Source organism: Cyprinus carpio, chromosome B20 (assembly GCF_018340385.1).
Source record: "Cyprinus carpio isolate SPL01 chromosome B20, ASM1834038v1, whole genome shotgun sequence".
Taxonomy (NCBI): Eukaryota; Metazoa; Chordata; class Actinopteri; order Cypriniformes; family Cyprinidae; genus Cyprinus; species Cyprinus carpio.
Window position 1 is genome coordinate 10,813,548 of NC_056616.1, and position 12,806 is coordinate 10,826,353.

Consider the following 12,806-nt stretch of genomic DNA (forward strand, 5'->3'; position numbering starts at 1 on the left):
ATTTTGACAGGGTAAAAAGAGTGTTGTTTTACACTACCATTGAGAAATTTTAACCAAAGTATGTTACACACTTTTCATTAAGACCCTAAAGAATCATATCAACTTGTGGAAAATGGGCATCCAATGACCCCTTTAAGTGAAGCAAACAGCTAAGAAAGAAAACACGTGTAACAGTATTTTTGAGCCGGGCAGCTCTTAAAGTGACAGCAGTCTAAGATTCCTGCTGTCTGTCATTCATGTTAATCAAACAACAAAAAAGAGAATATCTCTCACTGCTCTTGACTAAATCACTTTTGTAACTTTAAAAAGAAGAAATATATTTAGTTTACACACATGTTATACAATGTAGTATTTCTTATTAAATTGTTTTACTGTAGTTTTTATGCATATCTTCATATCTTGAAGTTTTTTTTTTTTTCCTATTGCTTGTAATTAGTTTCTTATTCTTATTTAATTTCTGACTGTTTACTTGTCTTCAGTAAGATTTATTTTTAAGATGTTGACACTGATGGCAAGAATTATGATATTTATATAATATTATGATATTTGAATAAAAAAACGGATATCATAAGACTTTATTTAAAGCAAAAACAAATATATTTTTTGAAGCATACCATCAACCGTGAAATAAAATTACTCGTATTGTGATACAAGTTTTTGATCATAGTGTCCACCCCTAGGAAACATACATACTCTTGCTCTATGCCAGGCCTCATCTTGAGTGTCAAATGCTGATATCTTGCTAACTGATAACGTTTGATTGCCATTGGCTCTGAAGTGATCAGAAAAAGCCATGTTTACAGAGTTAGATGAGGTCAGGCTATAAATTTTCACCTGTAAGCTGATGGTGCTTTAACAGCTGTAAAAGCTATTGAGGTTGCAATAACATGAAGTGTACTCACGGACGCGGACATTCTTTTAATGTGTCAGTCAGTTCACACGGTCTCTCTTTCTGTTACAGAAGAGACATGCATTGAGGTGCTACTGCCAGGCTTTGCAGGTGTATAAAGGTAAAGATTGGACACTGGCTGAAGATCACATCAACTTCACCATCGGTCGGCAATCCTTCACTCTGCGGCAGCCAGAGAATGCAGTTGCCGCCTTCCGGCACATTCTCATCAATGACAGCAAACAGTCAGCTGTGCAGCAGGCTGCTTTCCTCAGGGAATACCTCTATGTGTACAAGGTTAGCAACACACATTCTAATCCCATTACTTATGACTTAAGGTTTATTCACACCAGGAACGATAACTATATTAGTGTCCACACCAACAGATGATAACGCTCTGTTTATTTAGAGAGCACTGCAGTTACGTCGTCTGTCACTTTATGGTGGTTACTATTTGGTTAAATAGTAAAAATGGCATGATGGTTACACCACATGACGTTTTTACTTATTAATCAAACAGTAAACAATAATAGTAAAAATAGCGGTTTTCACAGTGAACCTGCATTTCATCTTATTTTGCTCTCAGAAAGCAGCTAGACTCTGGCAGTGTCACATTCAGGCCACTGACCCAGTTTCTTTCCCCCACCACAATCAGACTTTAGCCCTGAGTTTAACTGTCTGTGTCTCTGCGTGAGACTGCTCTTTCGTCATCGTTTGGTTGAGTCTTTTTCTTTAGCGCTCTGGCCTTGGGTTGTTCTGGTCCACAGAACTCCATCTTCAAGCACCCAGCCTGAATACATAATAAGGGAAAATGACAACATTCTTCTTGTTTTGTTTCTTTATGGAAGTTTTATGATACTATTTTAGCACTCCAGGAACAGTTGTGTAAAATATCATAGACACGTATCATGTATCATAGACTGCAAAAATCTTTGTGCAGTACAATGACACAGCATATGATCATTCTCAAACATCTATAGACACTTTCTGTACACATTTACATGATTCAGAATTGAAATGAGTCTTTCGAATGTGGTTATTTACAGTCTAATTGTAATGTTATTTTAGTATTATTTATATTCTAATTTAGTATTTATATTTTGAATTATTTTGTACTATTTTCAACTTTGTTAAAAACTTGCGATAGTTTTCTTTATACTTATAGTTCTCTGTGTCAGCAGGCCTTAATACTAATCATTTAGGGGCGTGTATATAGTGTGCAGAAGCACTGCATGATCACATGTTTGGCTTTGTTGGCCAATCAGAAGGCATCGATAGAAGGGATGATACTCAGTGAATGCCTGAGTACAACTTGTATGTGAAAAGAAGAGCCGGTTCTTCAAGTGATGTTGATATTTATTACAGTTTTTTACACTTATGAACTTTTGCCCGCAGAGCATGAGTCAGTTGACCAGTGACAGCTCCCTCCCACAGCTGCCTCTGCCCTGCCTGCACAGCTCACAAACACGTGTGTTCTTTGGCCATGAGCGCAGACTTGCCGAAGGTCAGCACCCTCTGTCTGTCTCACACATTCATGTACACAAGAAAGTGATAGTTCACGAACATGATGGAAAAAAAGTCTGTCTTTTAGTCACCCTCATTTTGTTCCAAAATATTATGTTTTTTTTTTGTTTTTTCTGTGGAACACAAAAGGAGATATTTAGCAAAATTATCATGCTGCACTCATACAATGAAAGTGAATAAGGTTAGGGTTGGCAAAAATTAAAATTAAAAAGATTTAAAAAAAAAAATCCAGCAATGATGCATTAGACCTATTAAAAGTGGCAATAAATATGTTTTGTTTTATTTTCATTTATTTGAAGACTGGATTAGTGATGCTGAAAATTCAGCTTTGCATCATAGGAATAAATTACATTTTACAATACATGAAATGAAAAACAGTTATTTTAATTTGTAATAATATGTCACATTATTACTATTTTACTGTATATTTGATCAAATTAATGCAGCCTTGGTGAGCATAAGAGATTACAAAATCTTACCAACCCTAAACCATTCAACGTCATATTCCAAGCATTTGTGTGAGCAACAGACTGTAATGCAAGTCATTATTCACTACATAAAGCAAGCAATATGCCTTAGAAAGTGACCTGAGCAATGATATAATTGACTGTTCCTGCACACTAATAAACATAGCACAGCACCAGTGTCATGAATAACATATTTGAACATACACATTAAGTTGTGATGACCTATTCCCCATCATGCCCACAGTGAAAAGATGAACACAGCACAATTTATATACTCAGATAAAAAAGTAATTTCCAGCGAGAACTTCAAATGAGACTCAAAAAAGATGAGCAGTGCTGAGGGGCTTTTCCTTACATGACAGAATAAATGACACTTAAAATAAGAGAAAGGGCATGGACTACCACATATTCGATATCTGCAACGAGCTTCGCTTCTATTAAAGAGACGCAAACAAAAAGACTAATTTCAGGAATATCACAGAAGACAGATGCGTGTTTAAAAAAAGGTGAGTAAACGATGGAGTGAAGAGAACAGGCCAGAGGAGGTGTGAAAACCTTTTTAATTGAAGTCTTTGCCCGAACTCACGCTGGAAGCGAGGGAGGCTTTAGTGGTGTGTTGAATGATGAATTCATGTAGCTGTTGTGTCTTCCAATGCGCCGCTTGCCTGAGGCTCTGAATCCCAAATATCCCCTGAGACACCGGCTGATTGGACAAAAGCCAACTCTCTTGAGTTTATATATTCTTGATTTCCATAATATTCCCTGCCATGATTTGTCAGTCATATTTGTAACGAGAGGAAATGTGTGAAGGAAAACCCAATGATCATGTTATTCAGCATGAATGGGAAGGATCCAAAAAGAGTCTTGAGCTTCAGTGGAAGCAGAACATTCTTCGAAGTGTCACAACATCAATGTCACAAATTTACTTATTTGGTTAGGAACATATAAAATTTCAATCCCAGATCATTTTTCTTATTTCCGAATTTCGAATCCCAGATTTCTGTGTAACCTCAGACTTTTGGACTCCACAGTGTGTCTGAAAAATACAGTAAAAAATATCATATTGTGAAATATTATTACAATTTAAGATTTCTGTTTTAATACATTTTAAAATGTAATTTATTCCTATGATGGCAAAGTTTCAGCATCATTACTCCAGTCTTCACATGATTGCTCAAGAAACATTTCTCATTATCAGTGTTGAAAACAGTTAAGATTTTGTGGAAGGCTTGATACATTTTTTTTTTTTTTTTCAGGATTATTTGATGAATAGAAAGTTAAAAAGAGCAGTATTTATTTACAAAATAAGTCTTTTCTGTTGATATTGGTCAGTTTCATTGGTCCTTGCTGAATAAATGTATTGATCTCTTTAAAAAAAAATCATATTGATTGACAACATTGAATATTTTTTATTAATGCTTTATTATTGCAATTTAAACAAGTTGAGGGTAAAATTGTGTTTAATGAGTGATCAAAATGTAAAGTTTTGTTTACACATCTATACTAATTTGAACTAAAATTTTTGATATTTATGTTTTGTCTCATCTCTGTGTGATTATGGAAGCTCTTACTTTCTTTTCCACAGGTGAGAAACAGGCCGCAACGCATGTCTCTTTGGATCAGGAGTTTGACCGGGATCTTTCCCAGCTGTGGAGGGAGTTGGAGGAGCAGGTCGTCGCCGTGGCGAATAGAGGGACGGTTCCCATCACCTTCCAGCCCTCCCAATGCTGTTTGAACAGTCAGACGGACAACCTCAGATACCCCCTCGCCGTAGTGGAGGGTATGCTTTTCCCTCCTACATCACCTGGTTTTTAAGCATTTTTGTCTGTGCTTTATATCTGGTCTTCTAATTTTTGATTTGAACACATCTATATTGCCTGCACTTCTCCATTGACACAAATTATTGGATTCTGTGAAGGTTTTGATGCACTTTAGGGTCTTCGTTATTGCATTTGATGTCTTGCGGGGCTGCGTTTTTTTTGTTTTATTAGTGTATTTTTAATTGGACTGAAATGAACTTTTCACAATTTGCTTTCCTCTTTATTTCATGAAATCTAAAAAAGAACTAATGAAGCACAGCGCCTTTCCTGGATTTGACCTGGTTGAATTATCTTGCAGCCTCATCAGTGGTATTTGTAGTGCTGCAAGTGAAACTAGTATTGATCCTAGAAATGCATTAGTTATCCTGATACTGTGCATTCACCTGTCAACACCCCACAGCGAGAGGGGAAGAGTAAAAGAGGAACAGGAAGAACCTGCAAACACCCTTTAGTGATGCTGCCATGTTCCTAATTATAACTAATCCTCATTACCAAATATTTCAGCAGCATAGCACATCAAATAAAACATACTGTTGCTCGACAAAACTATTCAAGAGTTTTTATGTTGGATCATGTACCTTTCTAATGATGTATAGTTATAGGCTGGCTGCAAGATCCAAGATGTTAATGGTTTTTGAGGAAAACATTCCAGGATTTTCAGGATTCCAGGACAATGGGGACTAAAGAGTTGAAGGTCCAAATTGCAGTTTCAAGTTCAGTTTTATAGGGCTCTACACAATCCCAGCTGAGGACTTAAGGGTCTTATCTAGCCAAACAAGAAGTCATTTACTAAAAAAATAAAAATGTATATACTTCTCGTGAATACGCCAGTGGATCTCGGGGGATCCCTTCGGGGGAAATTCGGGGGATCCCTTCAGCTCGAGGAGCCCTCTCGAACGCAACCCTCCTCGCGTCGGTAGCCCCCCGGGATCGCTAGATCGGTCGGCACTGGACCGTGAATTTAACCATCCGTAACTCCCGAACCCCAATGGATTACAAAGCGGGGGTGATCTCTTTCGAAAGAGGGCCTCTAGACGTACATGATTCACGTTCAAGAGGGTTCGTCGAGCTGAATGGATCCCCTTAATTTGGTGTGGATTCGCCGTGCCGTTATGGAGATATGGCCGTTCAAAGTTTCAATGGTTTTCCATAGACTTAAGCTTTAAAGCATTTCATTAAGGTCGCCAGTAGCAAAGATTGGTAATTACACCATTTCAAGCATTTTATCTGCATTATACTGTATGTTCTGTAAAAAAAATAATATTGCCGACATATTCGCCAATACCGATACATCGGTGACAGGTTCATATTGGCCGATAATATCTGCAAAACGATATATCGGTCTGGCTTTAAACTAAATCTTTAAGGATTTAATAAGTCTTTTGTAGTTTTACTGTAGCAGCTCAACTGGTAGATCCACAGATCCGAGTCATGTATTGTTCCTGTTTCCCATCGTTTTCCGTCATGTAGTTTGCTGTTAATTCATTGGCTTCTTTCTTGTTTTTGCGCCAGAGCCCATCATTGTGGAGATGGTTTTCCGTAACCTCCTGAAGGTTCCTTTGGCTCTGTCAGCTCTGTCTCTGCTGTGGAAGTTTACTCCAAAAGACTTCTCAGGCCCTCAGGGCAGCACAGTCGGAGAAACCATCACCAATGAGAAAGAGGCAGCATCTTTGAAAGAAGTAAGGCTGTTAATCGTCTCTCGGTTCATCGTCCCTAATGAGTTTCTCATCAGTTTGATTAACTTCTACATTTTAATCCATTCCAGACCACGGCCCTCAATGGCATCATTGATACGCAAGTCATTCCAGAGTTCACTATAAGTCCAGAGGAGACCAAAGTGGTCTGTGCACCTTTTTCCTTTTATCTCGCCTCTTCTAATTTCTCTTTCTCCCCACTGCTTTACCTGAATTGGCTTTGTGTTCTTGTGTTTGTTCTGGTCTCGCTTTCTCAGGCCCGTTTGAAGTTACTTCCTCATAAGACAGGAGAGTTGCATGTTCTCGGTGTGGTGTACAACCTGGGTACTGGAGAAGTGGACAACAGTGAAGGTGTATCACAAACACTAATTTTTTTATTTTTTTGTAGACACTGAAACCAACAGTTAAAGTCATTAATCTGATGTAAGACTAACTGTAGATGTGACTGATCATGCTGCAGGCTCGCTGGCCGGGGATCTGATGTGTGTTCGTGGACAGCAGAATCTGGAGATCCAGGGTCCCAGACTCAATATGACCAAAGAAGAAAAGACTTCCGTCAAATATGGACCAGATCACCGCCTGGACCCTATTATCACTCCTCCTATGCCCTTATTGGAGGTTTGTTTGAGAAAATCAAACTCTTGATTTTAAGCTTTAATGAGCTACAGGACTTAGACTTGTCCTGAGAGCAAATTTGAATAAAAAAACACTCTTTACAGTTAAATCGAGACTTTTTAATGATTTACAGTGCTTATATTGTAGTTCCTAGGTGATGTATTGAATATTTACAATATATTCACATTGATTTTGGTGGGGGATATATAAATGTATGCTATATTGTGAATATTGCAGTGATTTAAATAATTTATTAGCAAAAATCAAGCAAGCACAAGTTCAGTTTATTTTTTTGAATCTGTTCAAAATGTCTCTATCATTTGAAGACATAGTATATCCAAAAATGAAAATTTATTAAAAAATGTATCACACTTGGGTCATCCAAGATGTAGATAAGTTTGTTTCTTCATCACGACATATTTGGAGAAATTTAGCATTACATCACTTGCTCTCCAATGGATCCTCTGCAGTGAATGGGTGCCGTCAGAATGACAGTCCAAACAGCTAATAAAAACATGACAATAATCCACAAGTAAACCACACCACTCCAGTACATCAGTTAACAACTTGTGAGTTAAAAATCAAATCCTTCATTTTCTTCAAACCATTGCTTCTGGATAAAATACCTCTTATCGATAATATTGCTTTCTTCAGCGAATAAGTGGTCTCAGGAGAGAAAGATGCACAGATCAAGCACCCCTTACAAGCAAAAAACACCTAAACAAATATATCTGTGGATTTTGATGTGCAGGGTCAACAGAGGATGGAATCTTTCACTGGAGGAAGGGATAATATGGATTGTGGACTTCAGCAAAAAACCAAGAGTTTAAACTAATTAAGTACTTAAATCTTGATGGATTTGTTTATTACAGACACACAGATTTTCACAGCTGTTTTGGACTCTCATTGTGACAGCACCCATTCACTGTAGAGGATCCATTTGTGAGCAAGTGATGTAATGCTAAATTTCTTTAAATCTGTTCTGATAAAGAGAGAAACCCATCTACATCTTACTCAACCATTCAATGATTTATTTGACACAAAAATGTTGGCATTGTAATGAAGATTTGTTTTAAGGGTGTATTCACACCTGTCTTGTTTGGTTCGAATGAATCAAACTCAAGTTCGTTTCCCCTCTTGGTGTGGACCTTTTTGGCAGGTGTGAATACAGCAATCGCACTCGGGTGCGGACCAAACAACCGCACCGAGACCCAGCTGGAGAGGTGTTCTTGGTCTACTTCCAAACGAACTCTGGTTTGGTTCGTTTAAAGTGTGAATATGACTCGACCTCGATCCGACCCAATTGCAGAAATCACGCTCAGAAACAGACAGCTTGTGCATTTAGTGCTGTTATTTGCATTTCAATGACTTAAACCACTTGTTTTTAAACCACAATGCTTAAAAACACTGCAAATGATGAGTTAGCACAGCAACGTGACGTGAGCGCACTAAATAGGTTAAAGCTTGACCCAAACATTACCATGACTATGTTGGGGGAAAATAATAAGGAGATAGGCTATTTGAATTATTTACTAATAAACTAGTGTTTTATGAGTCAGTGTCGCAATGAAGTTGATGATCCTGACTCACCATCTCATCATTGGATGCGCCTTTAGAAAGAAATTTGTCTTTATGGATTACATAATAATAAGAGTATTTGTTCTGGATTTGAAAGAATTCATTTTGTAGTCATTTAAAGCTTTCTATAGATATATTCATCATGTCTGGAAGGAAAATATTTGTTGAGTTTCGGTTCATTTTTGTGAAGCGCTCCTGTTCAAGACAAAGGTGGCAAGCGCATCCTATTTATTTTCTTTATTTTACAATAGCACAACGTTTTTACAATAGCACAATTTTTTTTTCCGGCAAGTCATAATTACATTATCGTATGACATTGTCTCATATGATGCTTATAAGTTTCTTCATATTGCGTTAGTATCTGATAACACTAAATCAGTAAAAGAATAAAAATTGCACTACGAAAGATTTCCATGATTGGCCTGTTTTTGCACTTCCTGTTTTTCCCTGCTTGAGAACTTCTGTCCAGTGAATGGATGACCTTAGCACACGTGTGGTTTTGTTTTGGGCAGTGTAAAAGTGAACCGCACCAAACGAAAAAAAAATCAACAATGTATTTGGTCCGGACCAAAGCAAGTGAACTAGCGGACTTTCCTGGTGTGAATACACCCTAAGTTACCAGTCTACATTGATGGCTTCTGAGGAAGTGCTAGTGTAGTTGGTGGATTTGAGTTTTTATTTCAAGGCATTGAATCTCTTTTTAAAAAGATGGGGAACAAAGTCCTCAAGGACGTTCAGCTTTGTGCTTAAATATGTCTGTGAAAGACTTTCATTGATTGAACTTTTGCACTCAATTGGTGTAATATTGTTAATTTCATATAGATTTCTCTACTTGTAACAAAAAAATATTAATTATGGTTTTTACTGTGATTAACTGTGGCTTTGCTCACGGTTTAACCCTTTCAGGCCCAGACACAACTCTAATTTTATTTTATCCCTAAATTATATTTTTCTTCCTGTTCCTGGCAGGGTTAAGTGGTGGCTCTTTGCAAGAATAAGCTACCTGTGCACCAGACTTTATATCAATAATCAAACCTCTGTTGGATAAACCATGCAATTACTGTTTCTCTTTCCTTCTTCACCCAGGTGTTTTTCATTAACTTCCCCACTGGTTTATTGTGTGGTGAGATCCGAAAAGCGTGGGTGGAGTTTGTGAATGTGAGTGCAGTCCCTCTCACTGGTCTTCGGGTGGCGTCCACACACCCAGAGTTCTTCACGTTCGGGAGTGCCACCTCTGACCTCACCCCAGTGACCCCCACAGCAGCAGAGCACTGTTCTGCATACAAGACTGTGGCCATGCCCCCATCAGTGGCGACTGTGTCGCTCGTGTCTCCAGCAGCGTTTGGGGTCACCAGCAGTGACCGGCCAATAGTGGCAGAGATTCCTTTATCACAAGGTGTGTTGGGACCTGGGGAGGCGTTGCAGATCCCATTATGGCTCAGGGGGCCCGACCGAGAGGGTGTCCATGAAATCAACTTTCTCTTTTACTATGAGAGTACAGAGAAGTCCGCCAAACTCAGGTACATGTCCGTTTATGCTTTATTTGGACTAATAATGGACAATACTAAGAACTGAGCAGGGTTTGTTCAAGAAGGTTTTTCTCAAGCCAGTGTAGCTTTTTTTGGTTGTATATATTGTGAGATATTATTAATTCACTAAGTGCATTTTATTATTAATCCACATATTTTCATTTTGCATTCCAATAAATTAGACTTCACATGATAGTAGTAGTAGCAGCCTATTGTTTAAAGATATGTACTGCTTCATGTTTAGTACCGGAAGTGCATTTTTATTTTTAATTGAATAATAAAAAAATAATAATAATAAATAAAAATTAAAACAAAAAACATTTTGAAATATTTTTAAATCATTTAAAACTAAAATATTTTAAACATATGTTTATATTAAATATTATAATTACCCAAAAAATAACTTTTTTTTATAAATAATAATATGGTAATAATAGTAATAATAATATAAATACTTTTTATAATAATGTAATCACATTTATGTAATAGTTTCAAATGTTTTTATCCGGAGCAGTTTTAGGTCACTAAACAGTGAAAGGTGGTTGTAATGTAAAAAGTACATTAGTTTATATAGTTATATAATTATTGATACAAACAATGTCTTCAATAAGTAAGCTACTTTACTTGTGAATACCATTGTTTCCTGTTAAAAGCAATGTGGTGTAGTGCTGTTGGTTGCTATTTTTAGAGACCCACCAAATGGCACTCAACAGATTAAATAGGAATTTGAAAATATTAGTGCGAAATATTTGTTCCTGTGTCTCCTTGACTGTACTATCTAATAAAGGCAAAATATCCAAAATATAACTTATTTTATATATAGGGTTTTAAAGATATTTTAATTTTCTTTCATTGGCTACTGCTGAACAGTTGTGGTTTTGCGCTGTTAAGTGGCTGATAATCAGACATAAACGTATGTATTTTCATTTTGGAAATTTGCTTTCTGCTATTTAAAGAGTACTAATTGGCCTTTGACATCATTTAGAGTTTGAAAATTACCACATGACTTCCAGTGACTCATCTTGGCTTTCTCTGATACTGTCAGTCACAGGGTCCTTCGACACACAGCTTTCATCTGCGCAAGCCGCTCTCTCAGCGTCAGAGCCACGGCCAGCCGCAGCAACACACTGCACGGCAGAGAGAGAGAGTCCGAAGAACGGCAGGAGGGAGAGGACAAAAACGGCAGCATGCTGGTCTTTGTGGACGTGGAGAACATTAACACAGTGAGCTCTTTCCCACACATGGACTGCTCATGTGTCTTTTTTTCATCTTAGTACTTTCTCTTTTAATTTGCATTAAAGCATGCACAATTGAATATTCAATACCTGCTGTTAGGGCTGGGCGATATCGATTAATTAGAATTTAATGTTTTGCCACGATTTGCTTTTTTTTAGAAATCAGGGAATTGCGACTTTGAATAGAAATATTCACTTTAGAATTAGATACTTTGACAATATGCCAATGATAACAGTAAAGAGAAAAGAATGATCCAACTGCACTGGCACACGTGATTATCCGCTCATGTGTGACGAGCTCAGTTAAGGACCATATGTAGAGTGCCATTCACACAGAATGCAATTTTGCATTGACCGATGCACACGGGCAGTGGAATAGGAAAAACATGCAAGATGGGAGTATTTTAAGCATTTTCCTTGTTTTATTTCTGAACTTATAATATGTATAAGTCAGGTTTGTAAAAGATGTAGTTTTAGTTCATGCATCTTTTCTGCAAAGATATTTAACAAGTGATTTGTTTAACATTTGCATCATGTTGACAACTACTTGAATCTAGGCTTGCTGCAATAGAAGGTGATTTCGGTTATACCGGTGTTAAGCGGCAACACCGGTTACATCATTTGCGTACCGTGGCACCGCCCCCCACTTTTTATATTAACAATAATACTTTTTATAGTATTTTAGATTTTGAAATGCCTATTGACTGGACTTTTTTTTTTTAACATTTGTTTCTTTTTTATTTGGTTCCACAGTGTTTGCTGATTACTTTATTTAAACTTTGTGTATTTTATTTAATTTTACACTAAGCTTTCTTATTCATTTTGCTAATAAACGTTCTATGTTTCTTATTTATCTGGTTCCACAGTGTTTGCTGATTTTAAGTTTTATTTATCTATTTAAACCAAGAAATCAGAGGAAAAGAGTGAAAAATCAAACGAACAATTGCTTGATGCTGAATAGCGGCAATTCAGTTGCCGCTAATTTGAAAGTGAAAGTAAAATGCGCGATGCACTTTTACAAGTCATTTGAAAGTGAATAAATGAGGGAAACTCAAATGAGCTAACACTCCCCACCCCAACGGTGATACCAGTATTACCAGTGTTATCACACGTCGATTAACCGGTGGGAAAATTTCCTTACCGCCACAACCCTACTTGAATCATGTTGTAGTTACATTTTCAAGTTGGCTAGTTAAAAATCGTAAAGAATCGAGAATTGGTCAAACGTTCTGAAAAAAATCGAGATTTTTATTTTTTTGCCAAATCGCCCAGCCCTACCTCTTTTATCAATTTAAAAAAAAGTCTAATAATGACCAATAACCTATTTTTAAGCTCTTTAACATGCACACCCATTAACTACTAACTGGCATTAGTATGGCAGACGAGTGACACATTGAAAAAAAAAAAAAAAATATATATATATATATATATATATTATAGCCCGACCGATATGGA

General features: G+C 37.0%; 1 protein-coding gene across 4 annotated transcripts in view; it reads left to right on the forward strand.

Annotated features, from left to right (window-relative positions):
- trappc8 (trafficking protein particle complex subunit 8) overlaps positions 1-12,806 on the forward strand; it is a 52,975-nt gene that overhangs the window by 21,127 nt on the left and 19,042 nt on the right. For all 4 annotated transcript variants that reach the window (XM_042746727.1, XM_042746728.1, XM_042746729.1 and 1 more), the window contains 9 exons: positions 962-1,186; positions 2,285-2,393; positions 4,466-4,660; positions 6,213-6,379; positions 6,466-6,540; positions 6,652-6,745; positions 6,855-7,012; positions 9,674-10,107; positions 11,162-11,339. In XM_042746727.1, coding sequence (XP_042602661.1) covers positions 962-1,186; positions 2,285-2,393; positions 4,466-4,660; positions 6,213-6,379; positions 6,466-6,540; positions 6,652-6,745; positions 6,855-7,012; positions 9,674-10,107; positions 11,162-11,339 — 1,635 coding nt within the window. The remainder of the gene's footprint in view (positions 1-961; positions 1,187-2,284; positions 2,394-4,465; positions 4,661-6,212; positions 6,380-6,465; positions 6,541-6,651; positions 6,746-6,854; positions 7,013-9,673; positions 10,108-11,161; positions 11,340-12,806) is intronic.